This window comes from Alligator sinensis, unplaced genomic scaffold, assembly GCF_000455745.1.
Source record: "Alligator sinensis unplaced genomic scaffold, ASM45574v1 scaffold40_1, whole genome shotgun sequence".
NCBI lineage: Eukaryota > Metazoa > Chordata > Crocodylia > Alligatoridae > Alligator > Alligator sinensis.
Genome location: NW_005842595.1, coordinates 957,909 through 973,718, shown reverse-complemented (window position 1 = coordinate 973,718; position 15,810 = coordinate 957,909). Strand labels below are relative to the sequence as shown.

Here is a 15,810-nt window from a genome sequence, read left to right as displayed (position 1 = left end):
ACCTGGGGAGGAAGAACCAGCAGCACACCTACAGGCTGGGGAACTCCCCTCTCGCCAGCACAGAGGCAGAAAAGGATCTTGGGAGTCATTATTGACTCAAAGATGAACATGGGCTGCCAATGTGGAGATGCAGTCAGAAAGGCTAACTGCACCTTGTCATGCATCCACAGATGCATCACGAGCAGGTCCAAGGAGGTGATCTTCCCCTCTATGTGACCTTGGTCAGGCTGCAGTTGAAGTGCTGTGTCCAGTTCTGGGTGCTGCACTTCAGAAGGGATGTGGACAACATTGAGAGGGTCCAGAGGAGGGCCACTCGCATGATCAGGGGGCAGCAGGGCAGGTCCTATGAGGATAGGATATGGGATCTGAACCTGTTCAGCCTCCACAAGAGAAGGCTGAGAGGGGATCTGGTGGCCGTCTATAAACTGGCCAAGAGAGACCAGCAGGCAATGGGAGAGTCCCTGTTCCCCCAACCACTACTGGGAGTAAAAAGGAACAACAGCCATAAGCTGACAGAGAGCAGATTCAGGCTGGATATCAGGAGGTGCTACTTCACAGTCAGGGTGGCTAGGATCTGGAACCAACTTCCAAGGGAAGTGGTCCTGGCTCCTACCCTGGGGGTCTTTAAGAGGAGGCTAGACAGACACCTTGCCAGGGTCGTTTGACCCCAGCATTCTTTCCAGCCTGTGGCAGGGGGCTGGACTTGATGATCTGCTCAGGTCCCTTCTGACCCTACTAACTATGAAACTATGAAACTTGAACCAGGAAGGGTTCTGGGACAGAAGTTTCATAAACCAGTTTGGCCCAAATCACTTAAGTCTGATACAGTGGATTCCACTTTATAGAATTGCTAGTTAATAGAATCAGCCTCTTATTTGAATCAATATGGGAAAACCAAAACCATTTGTATATTATTACATGTAAAAATCACTCATATTAGAATTACAATTTTTGGTTTTTGGAATCATTTTACTGGAGAAGGCCAGGGATTTTGCAGTTTTGTGAGGAGCCCTCTGCAGAGTGGCAAAATTCCAGCCTGCAGGGGGCTGGGAGGGAGCGGGAGGAGGATGGTCAGTTAAGGGGCACCATGTGCATATACTGTACATGCACATGGACAACCAGTTTGGCCCAAATCACTTAAGTCTGATACAGTGGATTCCACTTTATAGAATTGCTAGTTAATAGAATCAGCCTCTTATTTGAATCAATATGGGAAAACCAAAACCATTTGTATATTATTACATGTAAAAATCACTCATATTAGAATTACAATTTTTGGTTTTTGGAATCATTTTACTGGAGAAGGCCAGGGATTTTACAGTTTTGTGAGGAGCCCTCTGCAGAGTGGCAAAATTCCAGCCTGCAGGGGGCTGGGAGGGAGCGGGAGGAGGATGGTCAGTTAAGGGGCACCATGTGCATATACTGTACATGCACATGGACCCAGACAGCCTGGAGAGCAGCTCCTGCAGGTAAGTGTGTGTGTGGGGGGGAATTGAGCCCCTGTAGGGAGGGAGGGAATTGGACAGGGCTGGGGCCCCAGTGGGGAGTGGGATAAGGCCATGGGCAGCTCGTCCGGAAGGTGGGGGACAGGGCCTGGGCTCCCTCGCAATGTGCCCCCTGCATACACAGTGGCTATGAGGGGTGCAACCCCATGCTGCTGCCATTACTGCCTGTGCCTGCCTCACCCCCACCCTGTGCACAGATCTGGGGGGCGTGGGTCCCCCTCTGCCCCTCCGGGAGTGCACACCACATCAGGGAACTGGTCCTACCCCCTGCACCTGAGCCCACAGTGGGCAGCAGCAGGTAGGGAGCCGGGTTCTGCTCTACTGCAGCAGCCGCTGCCCCTTGCCAGGGGGAGGGGGCTGTGGACCCAGGTCCCTAGGCCTGTAGCCTTGGCAGTTGGGGGCCAACTCTGGCAGGGCCAGGGGCTGTGGGTGGGGGGAGAGGGGTACTAGCAGGGCTGGGGGAAGCGGAGAGTGAGAGGTACAAGCAGGGCCAGGGGGCTGTGGAGGAAGCATGAGTATCTGTGTTCTTAAAAAAAATGGGACTCCTTTTAATGGAATCAGCCAGTTAATAGAATCAAATCACCATTTCCCAAAGTCATTCCTATAAGAGGAGTCCACTGTACTATATTCAACTAGGTTTGTCTTAAATCAGTTTCAGCCATTTTGAAACTGGTTTACGTGCAATGAGCTTCTGTTCTGTTACAGGTTTAAACCAGTTTCTGAAGACTTAAACCAGTTTATGTGTAACTTCTGTCCCTAGCCATTGTGATCATTGCACATCTCAGGTGAGACATGGCTTGGATGTTTCCCAAGCACACCCATCCCATCTATTCCCACATACATGCTCCAAACCTAGAAATACACCCTTGAGGCCACTCAGGGAGCATGCTCAGTGGCCATTCTTAAGCATGCCAGAAGCAGCGGTTTGGACAGCAGCTTCAGAGGAACACCACCAACTGGGTGCAAGAGCATATTTCTGGAGAATGCTAGTGGGAATGGATGAGCAAGGCTTGCTGTGAAACATCCTAACTAAGGCAAACTGCCAAGCTGGCACAAAGGGAAGGTTGCATTTTCAACTCCCAGTGGTTAGGGAAACAAGAGGTGTGGATTCAAATCCTTTTGTGGTCTAATGGTTTGGGTCCCTCTGGGGGTTTAGGCATCTCCCCACCACCAAACTGGATTGTAGTTGGCAGCTTAGACAGGACTTAGGCACCTAGGTGATCATACTGTATGGCATCTGTGTATACCTAGAAGCCCAAGTTTAGGTAGCAAGATAACTTGCAATCTGAAGTGGAGGCACTACCAAAGCTTAGAAGCTGCCTCCGTTTTGTGGCTTGTGGAGCTGAGACAAGTTGGATTAATCAGTGAAACATAGGCACATTAATTCATTAAGTCTCATTTAGATATGTCAAACCAAATTAGACCTGACCCATGTCCTTAAAAATGTCAAAGCTAGTACATCTCAGATCTCATCCATTCACATAAAAGGTTTCATTCCTAGAATGAAGGAGAAAAACAAACTTTGCAATTTGTTCATGAGTTTTCAATGAGCTATTCATTGAACCCAACTGATTAAATGAACTGAAATGGAGAAAATATTCTCTCTGCATCTGCAGAAAAGACTACAATCAATCAAAAGCTGGTTTAGCATGTCATCCAACTCTGCTTCTAAGTGTTTAGCTAATGACTTCCACCAGTACAGCACTCAGGCTTTCTTTAAAACTGCAGCAACAAAAATGTACAGTGCTTATTAGTAATATTTTTATTAAATTTAAACATTTTTAGTAGATTATAACAAATGTAGGCCTTCATATAGGTTGTCAATTTCAATTTTATTTTGATGGGATTATTTTTTTAAAGAAAACTGTATTTGATTTAAATAAAAAGATCATATAAAGAGGCATGTAATAAAAAATATGTTTAATCCAATCTGCTTCCATGTATCTTTAGTGAAATTTGCATAATGCCCAATTATGAGTGGTGGAAACGAATGGCATTTCTTACTACCTTTTCTCTTATTGGCATTTTGAGTATTTGCAAACAAAGGTAAATGTGTTGCAATATAATCACAACGAACTTTTTAGCAAAAGTAGGAAGGTAAACCAACTAATAAAAAACATGTTATTTTGTTAAATCCAACCTATCTATAAGAAAGATGGAAAAGGGGTATATACAATGTATAACCACATGGTGGCACTGAATGCCAAAATTTCATTTCTATTTCAGTCATAAAATTTCAGACATTCTCTCACTAAGCTTTTTGCTTTTGGCATTTCCCTTCCTGAAAATGCCTCAGAAAGTAAACTAAATTTGCCAGAGAAAGGAAAAACCTAATCCTAAACCTAGGATTCTATCACCAGCGCATTTTCAGTCAGTACATAAGAATTTGGGGAAAACAATAGATTCCCAACACCCAAGTATCTGACAGTAATTCCCATGTTTAAGTTCAGCAATGCACTTAGACACACAGTACTGTTACACACAAACTTACATATTTTGCCAAAAAATTATAAACCATACAGTACTGCATAATTAAGCCATACTATGTCTCACTTATCTGAGTGAAAATGCACCTGTACAAGCAACAAGGTGAATGCTGGATGTTAAAAGAAGTCTAGTGTCTTAAAGCTCTGATTCTGGAAAGTATTTCTTTATGCTACCTCTCATTATCATGTGTTATTGTTTTGCATCTTTTAAAAATTAATCCTGGCTTTTTAAAGTAATAGGCCAGGTCTACTATGCTCGTCGTTAATATCTTACAGCCAAATTTTCAAAAGTGGCTGCTGATTGTTCCTGTCTTAGTTTCTTGCTGTTCAATCTGACCAGTTGAATGTGATTTTTAGAACTGGTGAGACTTCAACATTCCTATGGACTTCAGCTTGAGTTGTGGGGTGTCCAGAAAATCTGAAAATAAACCCCAAGTTTACTAGCTTGGGCACTCAAAATTCAGAGGGCATTTTTGAAAATGTTGGCCGTAGCGCATAATATTGGTGGAGTAAAAATGATGCATGATGATATTTTACATTGTTTGAATTTAGAAAAAAAATTCTGATATTATATAAATGTATCTTATTTATTTTCTGATTTAAAATAGCCACCCGGTGCTTTGTATTTCTTTTTAGAAGGCCCATATTCGAGACCAACAGCTTGCTGACACTCCCATCTCAATTTTTAGTTCAAGAAAATGAATGTTTCATGGTCCCTGACCTGAGTTTGTCAAGGACTCGAGCTCTAAATTTCTTCTATTTGCTTCTCTCTTTTTCAGTTGTTTATTCATTAAGCCTGTGTAAAACACCACTCCAGGTTGGAATGGCAGCCCCACAGGAGGCTGTAGAGAATGAAACAATAGCCCAAAATAGAACAAGTCCCAAGCCTTTTTGTTTAACATGAGTGTGGAAACTGGTTTATGGTGTGATAACTTTTGGGTGGCACTTGAGGCATTTTCAGGCAAATGTTTGGAATGTCTGACTTGGTTTCCTGCCTCTGGGAAACTAAACAAGTTCACCACTAGTCACAGACTTTCTTCTTTTTCTACAGCTTTTCTCTGTTTTACTGTTACTGATGTGACTTTCTGTGCTCAGCACATTAGATCTATTTGTGGAATAACACATTACCTTGCATCTGATCCTGCACAGCCATATACAGTCCAGTTGGTCAACTAGGATTACTCACATGAGTATAGACAGATCAACTAAGTAAAGGATTGCAAGGTGAACCCCTTTATAATGGCAATTAACAGGGACTCTGACTGAGAATGACATGCTGAGGAGGACATTAAAATAGTGAAATGCATAGCAACTCTAAATGGGAGATGGGATTAATTTTTATAGAGAGTAAAAAGAAAAAAACCCCAACCTTTGGGGAAAAAAATGGGGGAAGATACTGTTCTTGTTTATTAGGCTTTTTTATTTAGGATTCAGGCAGGCTGGATTCTAAAGTGTATAGATCTCCAAAATCAAAACTATAACCAATTTCAGACTCAGTGGAGAAAAACATAAGTAGCCAGCAAATGGGAGCTCAGAAGGCTTTATGCCTTTTCAGTACAAGAAATGCATTTTATTTAGATTCAAAGTTTTATAGTTGTTTTGGCTGCAGAGGAAATCTTTATTTAGCATTTGATCATCTATAATCATTCTCCAGCTTATGGAAAATTAAATTTGACAAGTATTTAAATACTAATTCAGGGGTGGAAAAACCCCTGAGAGACAGGCCTTATATCCCCATAGCTGATGCTTTTCTCAGCTATCCATAAATCTTAACAAAAGCTAAGCTGTCCTTCTGGGCTTTGTCTATGATAAATTGAGGAAATAATGGTGGTTTGCACCTTTCTAAAAACAACTAGGTTTGAACATAGTTAAGGGTAATGGTGAAAACTCAGTTTGGGGCCTATACAGAATAAATATGGAAGTTTTCAAGAGTACTGTAGTAAATACGGGGTAAATACAGAGCACCTGTCTCATTGAAATCCATCCAAAAAATTCAAAGCCTTGGCTTTATTGTCTCTCAGCCCATTTTGAGTGTATTTACATCTTCTGCCTTTCAGTTTGACACCCTTCTCACCCAAGAAAGCTGTAAAATCAATTTGCATCTTGGCAATTTGCAACTTGTGGAAACTTTGGAAAAAGCAAGGTCATTAGAAACAAAAGCAAACTGCAGTGGCACTGATCATGGGTATGAAATATTTTCATTTCCCAAGTAAAATAAGGTGAACTTTGTATAAGGATAGTATAATTGCTAGATTTTCAGAATACACAGCTAAAAATCAGTTAAGAGGGAAACCACAAAACATTGATTTTCTTCATATTATTTGCAACATCCAAGTTAGATTTATAATCTGCTGTGTAATTGGTCAGAGGCAGGTTACAATGCAACTTAATAATGCTGCTCATATAGTTCTTTTCTTTTCTCCTAGGATTACAACCAGATTTTCCTTGTTAATCTCTAATAGAAAATCTTATCTTTTAATATGAGTAAGAAGACAAAAAGAACAGGGACACAGAAAACACTTGGAGGGAAGAGGAGAGATCATTGTCATGTAATGGTGCATGGAACTAGTAAAGAAAAATCTCAAAGGGAGTGACAAGAACAAAGCTCTAACTGCCATCGCAGAGGACTATGCTGTACTACTCTCTTCTCTTCAGTAATTCTGCCATCTCTGGTGTGCTCAGAACTGTGCACGCTTAAAAATTCTTTTTTACTTCGGTGGTACAGGTATTGATTAGGTGGCCTAATTTTGAGGGAGGCTGAGAACATACAATTTCAAGTCAAGTCAACATAAGCAACAACAGGATAAAATTATTTACACTTAAAAGTAATATATAATGTATATTTAAAATTACCGTATTCATTTCTGCATCTTCCTGAAAACCTTTCTGATGGCATAGGAACAGTTTTGAGATCCATTTTTTAATTTTGAGTAAGAGATAAAGCAAAGATTTTGGACTTGGCACAAGGTTGAAGGGTACTGGAAGAGTTCTCCCCTCTTCAAAGTAAGAAAACCAAAGTTTAGCCCTAGCAAACTTCCATTCCACATCAGCATCATCCTGCAAGACAGAAATATTACTCTCAAAACACTGTTAACAACATCTTGATTATTATAATTATTTTAGCCAATGTCAGGTATACTTTCATGACACTGACTGAAATGAAGCACAAGCAGATTAATTATTGGCTATGAAAAAATGAACAATAATGAACAAGTCCTTTATTAATCTGATTATTAAAGTAACAGGATGAGATGGTATATTTCATCTGGCCATTGGCTACCTCAGAGAGAGGCAATAGTTTGTAAAGCAGCATCTTAAAGGAAGTCCTATAACTTGGAATCAAACTGATTTAGCATAGAACCTGCTTAATTCTAAGCTCAGCGTGATGTTAAATACATACCTAACTGCTTGTTTGACATGGACTTGGGCACATTTTTGCAACTGGTTATGTACTTAAGTGTTTTGCTCAATCAAGAACTAAAAATATGAAGTTGAGAATAATTACAAAATGACAAGAGGGTGCATTAAAAGCTCCACATATCTCTTCTGTGACAACTGATCTCTCCAATTACCCTTGTTGTGAAGGATATATAGCATTAATAGGATGCTGTGCAGGATATATTATTGATGCCAAAATGAACATGGGCCGACAGTGTGGGGACATGGTCAGGAAGTCCAACCGCACCTTGTCATGCATCCATAGATGCATCTCGAGCAGGTCTAAGAAGGTGATCCTCCCCCTCTATGTGGCACTGGTCAGGCCGCAGTTGGAGTACTGCATCCAGTTCTGGGTGCCACACTTCAGGAGGGATGTGGACAACTTGGAGCAGGTCCAGAGGAGGGCCACTCGCATGATCAGGGGGCAGCAGGGCAGGCCCTACGAGGAGAGGCTGAGGGACCTGAACCTGTTCAGCCTTCACAAGAGAAGGCTGAGGGGGGATCTAGTGGCCTGTTACAAACTAGTCAGAGGGGACCAGCAGGCACTGGGGGAGTCTCTGTTCCCCCGAGCACTACCAGGAGTGACTAGAAATAATGGTCACAAGCTGGCAGAGGGTAGATTGAGACTAGACATCAGGAGGCGCTACTTCAGTCAGGGCGGCTAGGATCTGGAACCAACTTCCAAGAGAAGTGGTGCTGGCTCCTACCCTGGGGGTCTTTAAGAGGAGGTTAGATGAACACTGTGCTGGGGGTCGTTTGACCCCAGTACTTTTTCCTGCCATGGCAGGGGGTTGGACTAGATGATCTGCTCAGGTCCCTTCCGACCCTACCAACTATGAAACTATGAATTAGAATGTTAAAAGTTGACGATTAATTGGGTCATTGACAACATGAAACAAAGCAAACAAAACGTTTCCTTTGTCTGCTAATACTATATTACACTGGCTATGTTATTACACAGGACTTCTATTCTTGATGGCCCACATATGTGGTGATGACTTCCCTCACTTTCCAATTTCCTTTCAAATTAATTGGGGCTTTCTGTAGAAAGAACTAAGGCCATTAGGACTTTGTTTAATATGACGACAGTTGGAAAAGTATTATGTTCCTGAATTATACAACCTCATGTGATTTTGGTTTTCTCCTTAGTGTTTTATTGAATGGAGGCATGTGGGTGCGAGGGTGTGATTCTGCTGTAAATTCCATTTCTATCATGAGATATAAAACTGTGGTCTTGATCACTTACGGTAATTAAAGACCACATGGCCCTTACTTCTAAGAAAAAGTACTAATCACATTTTCTGACTAATTTCCAATTGGACACAATATATTTTCTTACTTTCTATCCAACAAACAGCTGTTCATTGGCAGATGCCCCACTTTTCTATTCATTTTTCATTAGAGGTGTCTAGAAGTTTAATTATTCCAGCTACAGTTAGGGAGTAGAATGTCATTAGACCCTCCCAAGTGCTTTTAGTATGGCCCATATAGCAAGTGACACATGTTCTTGACCATGAATTTCCTCAGAAAGCAAACTTTCAATTCACTGTAATTGTATTAAACTTCATAAAACTGATGTACGCATACAAAACTGCCATTCTCCCAAGATTATAAGTTTTTATTATAGTGTGAAAAATACTCATTTTCTTTAATGGTTTCAAGAAATGAAGACAAAGTGGTCAGAAATTTTTAAAAATCATAGTTTGAATATAATGTTTCAGGGACTGTAACAATGCTTGAAATAACAATTTTAATTTCTTTTTAAAGATATCTGTAATGATACTCAATGTAGTCAATAAAACACTAATTACATAATTGTATTTCAAAATATCCAGGATGTCTGAGAAGTTAAGAAATAGATTCCTAAACCAATAGAATATTAGATTACATTAGAATAGACTAGATTAGAATATGTCCTAAGCATGTATGTCTGTATAAAATTTAGGAAAATATATGTTTCCACTTTTCATCACTATGCTGCAGGAGTGGGAATTAGATTGTCTATCTACCTTCTCTCAGTAGCCAGGCAGCAGTTTTCAACACACACCAAAAATAATAGGTGATTGTCATCAAATTGTGGAGCTGGAGACAGACCCGCTTCTGAATCCACTACCTGGAACATTGGGCCAGCAAAGAGATAGTCTAGTTCCCTCTGCTTTCCTTCCAGAAACATCCTATAGGTGAGAGTCATGGAGAAAATATGGCTGCTTTGCAATAACTAGAGATTCTCTTCCTGAAAATGATTAAATCAGCTTCTTGGAAATTTGGGGCCACTGGAGCTACATATAGTAAGTAGACAGACCAAACTCCATGAATGGATCTGACATTAATAAGCAGAAGTCTGAGCACAATGCTCTATGTTGTATAAGTATTAAAAATGGGAGCATCTCTTTTCTTTCCTCTGGTAACTTTGCAAAAGATACAAAATGGGCTAAGGTAGAGTACAATTCAGTTACTTTTCAGGATTTGCTTCTAACCACCATGTGAAACTGATGGTCTGCAAAGCATACAAAGCCACAGTGGGGCTCCAGCTGTTAGCTTTAGCTTTTATTTTAACCTACATGCTGATCGGCTGTGCTTGACCACTGATGTGCTTAAGGTGAATGGAGAAGCCCCCTTCAAAGTAAAAGTTGCAGTAAACAGATTCACAGATCATCCAAATTTGGCAGCCCACTGCAAATTAAGTGTGTTTTGAACCCCTTAGATACAGATGACCCAAGTTCTACTGCATTATAGTTTGTGCACCATTTGCTATGGAATTATCTACAATAGATTTTTATGGACCTAATTACCTTATAGCCTGGTGATCTTTAAAATAACTTACCTACACTCCTGTGGGACATGGAGGTGATAATTTTAAACCTGGAGAACCATGGCATAAAAAAAAAATGGTTCCCACATCCACAAAGGGTCATAGATGTGTTAATGTTGGGTGTCACTATGCCTATCTTTTAGGAGATTGGGTCAAGAATGAATATACAACTCTGATGTAGGTGTCTGAATTCCCTACATTTTGTGAAGAAATTTAAAAGGTATCATTTAAATATATTTAAGATTTTTGGCCATAGGTTTTGGGGAAGCTCTTCCTTGCAGGGGAGGGACAGATTCTTTGACTGTGGAACTTCACTGTTGCATTAAAATTATAGTGTGGGTGAGGGTGAAGATGAGTGTGCTTGCAATCACATTATATATAGCTTGATAGTTTCATAGTGCTTAGGATCAGAAGGGACCTAAACAGATCATCAGGCCTGACCCCCTGCCCCAGGCAGGAACAAGTGTGGGGTCATAACACCCCAGCCAAATATCTGTCCAGCCTCTTGAAGATCGCCAAGATAGGAGAGAGCACCACCTCCCTTGGGAGCCCATTCCAGAGCCTGGCAGCCCTAACTGTAAAGTAATGCCTCCTGATGTCCAGCCTGAACCTTCTCTCTAACAATTTGCCCAGTTATTTGCCCAATTATTCCTAGTAAGCTGTGGTGGTGCCCGGGGGAACAGAGCCTCAACCACTTCACGCTGGTCCCCCCTGGTGAGTTTGTAAATATAATTTTATAACATGTATGACCTTACCAAAAAGAGACATTTATTGAGATGACAGAAAGGAAGGATGGTTCAGGAGGTAAGATGCTGGCCTACGATTTCTCATACTAAATTTCAAGCTTCTGCTGCACCACAGAGGAAGTTACTTAGGGTCATATCCAGAAAAGCAATTAGGTGCCAGTAGAATTTAGGTGCCCGAGTTCAAGTCAGCAAAGAACAAAACCTCCAAAACTCCCTTCTTAGATGCCTAAGCAGCCAAAAATTTTCATCAGTAAAGTTACTTCAGCTACTGTGCATGCCAGGATGTTCTACCACAGCACCCATTTCATACCTGAACTACATACCAGCACATTTAGTCTATGGGAACTGGTTTACATATATATATATCTATATATATAGACATATAGAGATATGTCCTCAAGTCCACAACTATAATATAAGAGGGTGTACACACCCTACATTTTATATGTTTTTATAACTACATACACATAATCACACATACATAAGTATAAATATGTGTTTATAATTATAAACACATTTATATATATAAACATATAAATAAACATATAAAATGTAGGTATTTTTAATTAGTTGAGCACTATATTCATTCTACATTTTTATTAAAGATATGACCCAGTGTTAATGTCTCATATATTAAAAGGGATCCTTTTTACCTTTTGTAAAAACGTGTAATATGTGTAAATAAATAAATATACATACACACACGCACATACCCACACCCCTACATTTTATATGTTGATAGATAGATAAATGGATATAAACATATAAAACGGGGGGGGGGTGCATACACACACACACACAGATATTTACATGTATATATTTATTTATTTATATGACTAAGAAATAGCTTACTTTACTGTTTTCTTAGAAAAGAGGAAAAGGACAGAAAATATATTGATCAATAGTTATATATACTTACAAACAGATAACAATTAAAAACAATTAAAAAAATATTACCTCGATTTCCTGAAAAGAGCTGTTGATCATAGCAATGAGCATGTTCAACAGAACAATGACCATGGTAACATTATAGACTCCATAAAGGACATAACCAATATTCTCTATAAATTTGTGGTTAGAATTGATGATAACTGATTTCACTTCTGAAAGTCCAAATATAGCCCAGAACAATGTCTTAAAACTTTCTTCAACTCTGAAAGAAAAACATGAACGTGAGCATATGCTATTGTAAGAGTTATAACATTTTAATTTAACAAATAACTAATTTTACCCACTGTATCAGGTTCTCCTAAAACCAAACTGAAGAATTGTGAACTCATTAATTTAGAGTACACATCATTTAATAAACACGGTCACTAGAGGCTACTTCATAACAACAGATTTTATATTTTAATACAAGAAATATAAGAAAGGCCAACTAATGTAGTTAATGGTACTAGTAAATCTTTATAAATTCTGATTACTTGCACTAAACTATGACATACGTACACATAGATGTGTAAATAAATAGAAAATTACTAAAAAAGGATGCTTTGAATATTTTAAGGAATAACAAACAAAATATTAAGTCCCAGATATGAATTATTTTACCATCAATATGAACATGATCCTAAAAGGAACTGGAGTCCATGGAAACTAGAATTGCAGAGCACCACAAATGAGGCGTTCAGGAACCTGCAGATTTGGTTTATGGTCCTGATAAAACAACTAAGGATTGCTGACTCTCAGACAGAATGACAGGAATTCAACAGGCCTCTGTGTAAGAGTATCTGTCCACACATTTTGAGCTAGTTCTCAGTCTAGAGGCCAAGGCTCATATGTTACTCCATTTTTAAGACATCTAAGTGACACTTACATTCTAATTAATACTTTTAGGCTTTTACACCATTCAAAATGATCCTATTCCACCCTGTGTATCAACTATAAAACTGCTAACATGCCTAGATTCTTTAGTCAACTACCTGAGGGTCAAAGGAACATAGGAAAATATGGCTGCTAAAGACAGAATCATCCCTGACTAAACCATCCCAGTCAAGTGTCTGTCTAATCTGCTCTTGAAATTTCCCAAGGATGGACAGTCCAAAACTTAAATTTTTCCAAGCTTCTCTTTCTCCAAGTCCAATTATAATTCAATTCTATTCTTGGAAGCACATAAACAACATCTAAATTCCCAGCTTTAGAAAGCTACACGGAAATGTGTTTGACGTTGATGTTGTGCTCCATATGTTTTGTCCCATAGACTGGGCAAACCAATCTAGGTGCTTAGGTAACTGGAGCAGGAAGAGGGAAACTTGACCCACCTTATCCAGAAGAGATGGAAAAGTGCTTTAACCATGAGGCGATGGACAAGACACAGCTAAAGGTGTTTTTTCCAATACTGTATCTATTTGATGTTAAAAAGAGCATTGGGGGCTGAACCCAGGGCTCTCTCCTCACTGGTCTGCAGAGTCAGACTCTCTTGCTTGTTGTTCTTGCAACATAACTCTTTTATTCCTTTCCACCCAGTAGGCTAGTTTCAAGAGGAAGGATGGGCATGTATAGGACATTTTCCTAGGACAGGAGACGGGATTCAAGCCTGCTCTGGGTGACCACTGTCTAGAACCCAGATCTCTCAATTTCTGAGTGAGCACTTTAGGGAATAAGGCAGGCATCTCATTACTGTAATGAATCTTTAATTTACAGTCTGAAGTTAATGCTTCCTATTAAGTATATGTCTTCCTTCTAAATAATTTGGATCCTGACATTAGAGGCATATAATATTGGCCATTGAAGGAACAGGAGAGGTATGATTGTCTTCCTGGGTAAAACAGTATCTCTCACTGAGATCATATGAGGCTCTGTACATTGCCAGAATGGGAGAGTTGTACATGTCCCTTGGCGGAATAGGGTCATTCTCCTGAGTCAAGATGCACACTTTTTGAACTAGTGGTAGCAATGACTTCAACATCTTAGAGGGGGAATAGGATCTTGGCTTAAGTTTGTGTCTTTAGTCAAAACGTTGCTATTTCTACAAAATCTGTTATACACAGATCCAGCTATCTGATATATTTCTACTAACTTCTACCTGCTTGAAGGCATATTTTCTGTTGCTTTGATGAATCCCAGTTCCCAGTGACCCAGATGTAGCAATATTCAAAGACTCAGATTTTGCTTTCGATACATGAATAGCAAAGAAGTATGCTGCTAAGAGAACCTTTTGATTTACAGATGTGAATTCACAAATGTAAATATATTTTCATCATATTCACTCTATGAACTATCTTTTTATTGTGGTTTCTTAGGTGACATGACCTCCAGACCACAAAGCTACCTTTCACTCCAAGAGCAAAATACTTTGTAAAAAGAGTCAAGTCTTAGACTACGAATTACAATTTAATAACTCCCTATAAACAACTGTCCTTCCATATGAAAATCTGTATTTTTTAGGATTTAAAAAGGAGTAATACTTACGTTGTGAATGCTTCATTTTGTTTTGCCCCCCGATAGTAGGAATAGAGATTAAACATTCCTATCATGAAGGCCACAAACACCATGATAAATATCACCATGAACTTGAAGATGTCTTTCACGGTTCTGCCAAGTGATATCTGCAGTGGTCCAAAGCTTTCATTGGCTGGTAGAATGTAGGCTATTCTGGAGAAACTTAAAACTACAGCAATTGCGTACAGGCCTTCAGATATGATTTGAGGATCAGATGGATCCCAATTTATTCTGGCTAGAAATAGAAGATGAGAGTTTCTGGTAATTGTTTTGAAGTATACTTTAGTTTATATAGAGAGAGTTGTCCTTTTTTGTTAAACAAGAAGAGTTGGACAAATCTATAGCCAGTATAAATTGGCATTGAAGTCTATGGATCTATGACAATTTAAACCAGTGACAATGTAAACCAGTTGAGAATCTGTCTCTCTTTCTAATTTTTCTTTTATTATACTTTGCATGACATCTTGTGTTAAGCTATTTAAATAAATATAAGTCAATTTTCAGATTTGATTCCTAAATTAGAATACCAAATTCAGCAGTCATGCACCTCAGGTGCATCTAAGATACCTATTGCCTTCTATAGGAAATTATTCATCCTGATTATTTTCAATAAATATTGAGGATTTTCAGCACCCAATTCCTTTGTAACATGGTTCCAAACAAGTCAACTGGAGTTCCCAGACCACTGTGATTTTTAACAGTTCTCAGAAAGCTTCTTACACACTTGTTGCAATCAAATCAGGCTACAGAAAGAAAGAGAGCTCTCTCAGATCTAACATAGAAATGGGATAGTTACCTAAACTTATAAACTAGGGCTGGACACATTATTTTCTATGAATAGTATTCAGCTAAATCTTTTAATGTTTTTATTTTGATATTTATCAAAAGAAACCCTGAGTTTCTGGGCTAGACTCAGGCTGAGGATCTAAAGTGCCCCAGTGGTGTTCCTCTTTTTACCCAATAGTTTGTAGATTACAGCCCCCTCCTAGTATGTGGGAGACCAGATTTAAATCTCCTGTCTACCTGATTCAGACCAAGTTTTCAAACAGGTCTTTCAGGAGAATTCCCAAACCACTAGGCTCTAAGCTACTCTGTGTCAGTCTCTCTTTCTCATTCCCTCTCCAGATAAGGCTGCTGCACTTTCATAAAACAAATACTATAATATTCACCTGCCAGAATGAGGCAGTTTGAATGATGCTACAGCTTGACAGCAAAAGCATAGACTGAGGAGGATGGACTCCAGTCAATAATCAAAGTACTTTGTATAATAGGACTGTGCAAAACTGCAACAGACGTTTTGCTTCAAAAGTGTTTTGATGCATTTGGAGCTCAAAACACTGAAACTGAAACAAAATGCAAGGCTTCAAAACAAAACAAGAGCA

General features: G+C 39.3%; 1 protein-coding gene across 1 annotated transcript in view; it reads right to left on the bottom strand.

Moving 5' to 3' along the window:
- LOC102369493 (short transient receptor potential channel 6) overlaps positions 1–15,810 on the bottom strand; it is a 75,841-nt gene that overhangs the window by 17,139 nt on the left and 42,892 nt on the right. Inside the window, exons 7-9 of the mRNA XM_025214682.1 lie at positions 14,399–14,663; positions 11,945–12,140; positions 6,845–7,048 (exon numbers count right to left, since the gene is read on the bottom strand). Coding sequence (XP_025070467.1) covers positions 6,845–7,048; positions 11,945–12,140; positions 14,399–14,663 — 665 coding nt within the window. The remainder of the gene's footprint in view (positions 1–6,844; positions 7,049–11,944; positions 12,141–14,398; positions 14,664–15,810) is intronic.